At 38.9% G+C, this 5,269-nt stretch overlaps 1 protein-coding gene across 1 annotated transcript; it reads right to left on the bottom strand.

Moving 5' to 3' along the window:
• Positions 1-329: 329 nt before the first annotated feature.
• LOC138167821 (olfactory receptor 6C2-like) lies at positions 330-1,268 on the bottom strand. The gene has a single exon (XM_069096784.1). It carries the CDS (start codon positions 1,266-1,268, stop codon positions 330-332), a length of 939 nt encoding a protein of 312 aa, XP_068952885.1.
• Between the last annotated feature and the right edge of the window lie 4,001 nt (positions 1,269-5,269).

The following is a 5,269-nucleotide window of genomic DNA, read 5'->3' as shown; positions in this document are numbered from 1 at the left end:
TGTATTTTTTCAAAACATTTTTCTGCACCTATTGAGATAATCATATTATTTCTGTTAGTTTTTATATTGATATAATCAATCATGATGATGGTTTTCCTAATATTGAACCAGCCCTGCATTGCTATTATTAATCTCATCTGGTCATAGTATATAATCCTTGTGATTTATCTCAGTAAGAAACTTGCTACTATTTTGTTTAAAAAAATTAAGTGATATTCATTAGGGAAATTGGTCTATAATTTTCTTTTTCTGTTTTATCTCTTCCTAGGTAAGGCATTAGCAGAATATTTGTGTCATAAAAGGAGTTTGGTAGGACTCTCAGCTGCCTCTTATAGCTTTGAAATCAATACAATCCTTTTGAATATGTCTCTAAAAGCTTTTATCACTTGTTTATTCCTCAGGGTATAAATAAAGGGGTTCATTACTGGTGCCACTGAGGTTGCAAGCAGTGTTACAACCTTATTTAAAGCCACCCCTTCTTTTGCAGAAGGTTTGATATAGATGAAGATGCAGGTGCCATAAGTCATGGAGATGACAATCATGTGGGAGGAACAAGTGGAAAAGGCTTTTTTCCTTTGCTGGGCAGAGGGGAATCTCAGAATAGTCCTGAAAATATAGGCATAAGATAGAACCACTAATACTAATGTGATGATGAGCGTCAACACAGCACATGCTAAAATCATGCTTTCTAGTACCTGTGTATCAGAGCATGTGATCTCCAACAATGGTGATGCATCACAGAGAAAATGGTCAATAATATTGGAGTCACAGAATTCTAGCTCAAGACCCATACCTAGTGGTGGAAGGATGATGATCAAACCAGACATCCAGCAACCCAGGAGGAGTTGGTTACAGACTTTGTTGCTTATGATGGTTGTATAGTGCAGAGGTTTGCAGATGGCTACATAGCGGTCATAAGACATGGCAGCCAAGAGGAAAAACTCTGAGGCCCCAAGGAGGATACCAAAAAATATTTGAGTGAAACATGCATTATAGGACACAGTATAGTCCCCAACTGACATGTTGTACAAGAATCTGGGAATACAGACAGTGGTGAATGACAATTCTAAGAAGGAATAGTTTCTAAGGAAAAAATACATAGGGGTTTTAAGGTGGGGATCCACCAAAGTGAGGATGATGATGGTCAAGTTCCCAGTTACACTCAAAATGTAGGTCAGAAACAGAAAAATAAAAAGAAGGACCCTCAGCTGTGGGTCATCTGTCAATCCTCTGAGAATGAATAATGTTATGGCTGTATGGTTTCTCATTTGTGACTGTCTTTCAATGGATCTGTGAGAGAGACAGAGAGAGACAGACAGAGAGAGACAGAGAGAGAGAGAGAAGAGCTGAAAAGAGCCATCATAAGATAAGTCAGCAATACAATTTGGATGTAAATGCTCAGAAGTCACTCTTGGGCCCTTTTATCTTTCAATGCCTGAAAAAAAAATCATGCCAACATTTATGTCATTCTCAATGCCTTTTAGCTGTGTATCAACTACTGAGCATAGCATTTTCGTAAAGACTTTTGTTCCAAACATGTTTTTCTCTTTCCCCCCCATTCTTTTGTCTACACCCCATTCCTTCCAAATCAGCTTTACTTTGTATTATCTAAAAAGGTTGTGTTGATTCCTTTTGTTTTCCCATGATACCCATTTCTAGATATACCTACTTTACTGACTCTCTTTGTGACTTAGAAAAAAAAGTTAAGCAAGACCAACACTGTGACCATCTATGATAGTTTATGCCAAATACACTTCTGTTCCCATCTTACAAAGTTTTCAGCCATCCCCCAACTATCAGACACTCCCTCTGTATCCACTTTGTTGCTACCACAGAAACTACCACAATCCCTTGCTATATATGTGGTGCCTCTTTCTGTCTTTGACCTCCTTTGGATATATACTCATTGGGGAGATTATCAGCTCAAAGACTATCAATCATTTAATCACTTTTCTCAGAAAATTAGCATTTGCTCTATGGTGCATTTTGATCAATACCTAACTTTTAGGAATTGTACATTAGTGTACAATATTTTCCAGAATGTCTTCCAAATTGTGTAGTTTTATCTGTTTTTTATCTTTGCCACTGTATGAGCAGTGTGAGGTAAAACCTCTGAATTTAATGAGTGTTTAAATTTGAATTTCTTTTATTTAATATTTTATGGCATTTTTAATAGTTACTGATAATTTTCAATTTTTATCTTGTGAACTGTTGGTAAAACAGGAGAAAAGATTCTTCCTGTATATTTGCAATGTGTTCTCTCTATGAACTGAACTAACTGGTTCCATGAGAAATTCTGTGCTTTTGGAAGCCTCCTCTAAAAGTCCAATTTCTTCTCTTCACCTTCCCTCCAGGCTTTTTTCTGTATCATGAAACTTGACTTATAATCAACCAGACCATACGTACATTGCATTTCTCTAGGTTCTGGTGACTTCTCCCTGAGGAGCTTCTATTTTCTCTTAAGATGATAGAGCTCTAAATAGAGCATCACAGACATGCTATCTGTCCAGGGTTCATCAATTACAACCAAGGCAATGCTGAGATTTTGGGGGATGGGGAGCTGATGGAAGAAGAAATCAGGGCTAGAATTTAGAGCAACAATAAATGTTGAATTTGAAGTCTCAGTGGAAAGCATCAGTGCCCACAAGCCCCAGCAACCACTTTCTTCACATCCTAATTCCCTTTTGGAGCATGTAGGTAAAGAAATTGAAGTCCATTAGGCATTCCTTCCTGAAGCCAACCCCAACTGACCTAGCCTACCACGCACTATCCTACATCCATGCTCATTGCTGCTATGTCCAATGCCTAGAAGAACTAATCCCCTAGTTCCATTCTACTCTTTTTGACTATATGTTTTCTCAAAAAATACTTCACTAAGACATGGCCTTATAGTCCCAGACTCACAAGCACATTCAGAGGAAATCAGTCCTCTAGGTTCCTAATGGTAAGCAGAACCATTATGGTTTCTGCTGTAAATTTCTTATTGGAAAATGTGGTATAGCAGAGGACAATCTTACACAGGTGATAGTGTGAAAGAAGTGGAATGTATTCCTATAGAAGTTTAAATCACTACCTCCTTTGGGAATTAGGTCTTTGCAGGGTGGGGGAGGGAAGAACAGTTAGGAGAGGTAGACACCATTAATAGGTTACAGGAAGTAGGTGTCACTTATGCAACGTGTTGCTGGAGAATGGGTGGTGATGGGGTAGACAGTAATTTTGCCAGGAGGAAGAAGGACAATTTCCTAGAGAGGAGACACCCACAGTTAGGGAAGGCGTCCACCTGTTCCTCCCACACCCATCCCAGAAGAAGACATCTAAGGGCACAGGCTCTTTTGCCCCAATTTTAAGTAAGTTTCTGCTAGAAAGCATCTCTCCATTCTCAGTTACATTCACAAGATCTCCACAACCATTCAGACTGTTTCCTTGACAATTTTGTTCCAACTTATATATTGCCTTTGGAGGGCTATTGGGGTTAAGTAATTTGCCCAAGGTTACAGAGCTAGTTTATTTTTGTGTGGGTGTTAAGTGTCTTAGGCCAGAACCGAACTCTGGTCCTCCTGACTTTGGGGCCAGCACTTTACTCACTGTGCCACCTAGCCACCCTCTGTTCCAACTTATATTGGCAACAAAGGAAATTACTCTCCCTGGACAACTGTAAGGCTGTTTCATCTCCATCGACAGTTTCAGACTCTCAGCTGTAACACTTTTTTTGTCTCATGTCTAGTTGCCATTTTAACTTGCTTGTGAACCAACGTTTCTGCATGATTCTCTCTTACCTTAGAGGCAATTGGTGGCTCAGTGGATAGATGACCGGACCTGGAGTTAGGAAGAAGTGAGTTCAAATCCAACCTCAGACTCTTCCTAGTTGTGTGACATACGTCACTTAATCTCTGTTTGCTTGATAAAAGGATCCCCTAGGGAAGGAAATGGCAAATCATTCCAGTTTCTTTTATAAGAGAATCCCATTAACAGTATGGTCTACAGGTTCCTGAAGTGCTGGACATGATTAAATAGCAACCCTATTACCTTAGCTCATCAGCTGCCCTCTCCTATACTCCCTGGATGTCCTCTGGTCTTTTTATCTGTGAGCCCTTCCAAAGAATTGAAGGGAAGATTTAGCTGAAGAAAAAGTCCAGTTACAAAATGTTATCTAACTTTCTCCTAATGCTTTTCCCCATTTCCCCATATCTAGCACTTCTACTACATCCTGGTACTGCACTCCCTGTTTAAATACTTCCTTCTGCAATGGAGTAACAGAAGACCTACTAAAAGAAAACACAGTAAGTAATAAATAGTGGATAATGGCCCCTTCCAAAGAATAGCTTAACTTTTAGAAGTTGTTAGTGTTATCATTTGGAAGTGGCATTGGAGTTTTTGGAATTGGAGGTATTACATATATAACTCCACCGTGAAGATCATTACCTACTTTGCTTATGTAGAAGATTGACCTTAGTGGGGAATATTGGTTAATTGACATATCTTCCTTTGCTGTCCCTTTTAGTATCTTTTGATGTAATAGTATGTTAAATAATTTCTATGTCCGGTGAAGGAGGCCCTTTTCAGAGACAAGAATAGCTATAGAGGAAATAAAAATCTTTGTATCTTTAGTTCTGTAGGCAAGGAAGTTGGGATGGGTTTATTTTCTGCAAAACCTCTGGATATTGGCAAGTGAAACCTAGAATTCTATCACTTTTTGGCAGATTGTGTGTTATGAGAAAGTTCCTAATAGGATTCCTACTGTATTTCTGGATTCTTGTTGTGATCATTGTATGCTCTAGATTTATTTCAGAAAGGAACATGTCATTTGCTCCATCACAGTGGAACATTCCAATGAGAAGTAACCATAGCACAGTATCACCTTTTGCTAGAGATATTTTCACCTTTGCAGATGCCTTCTCTGCTCACTCCATCCCTCTGATTCTAAGGTTAAAGGATAGGCAGGCTAAGTTGTTATGAACAGGATCTGGTCACAATTGTTTCTCACTAATCACAATTAATTCTATTCATTAGTTTACAAATGTTTGCCATCTGCCTTCAATTTTTCTCTATGGTCCCCTGGATTAGATTTCATTTGGAGAACCCAGTTAGTAGTGGAAATGGATTTTGTTTGGTTGCTGTAAAATATTCCCTACAAAGACCCCTAAGGGCAATTTCTCCTGGGTCTTGAGAAGTGAGGATTCTTTATCCCAGAATGACCAGTTAACATAGTGCAAAAATAGGGTGTTGTAGACACCAACAAAGCCTGGAAGAATGATCATGGATTCTTGGA

Source organism: Petaurus breviceps, unplaced genomic scaffold (genome assembly GCF_028583685.1).
Source record: "Petaurus breviceps papuanus isolate PSGF00001 unplaced genomic scaffold, PetGlider_PUasm1.0 313, whole genome shotgun sequence".
Classification (NCBI taxonomy): domain Eukaryota; kingdom Metazoa; phylum Chordata; class Mammalia; order Diprotodontia; family Petauridae; genus Petaurus; species Petaurus breviceps.
This window is presented reverse-complemented; position numbering and strand designations above follow the sequence as displayed.

What these genes read in the sequence shown, in the direction of transcription:
- LOC138167821 (XM_069096784.1), bottom strand. Translation starts at nt 1,268, where the DNA reads ATGAGAAACCATACAGCCATAACATTATTCATTCTCAGAGGATTGACA.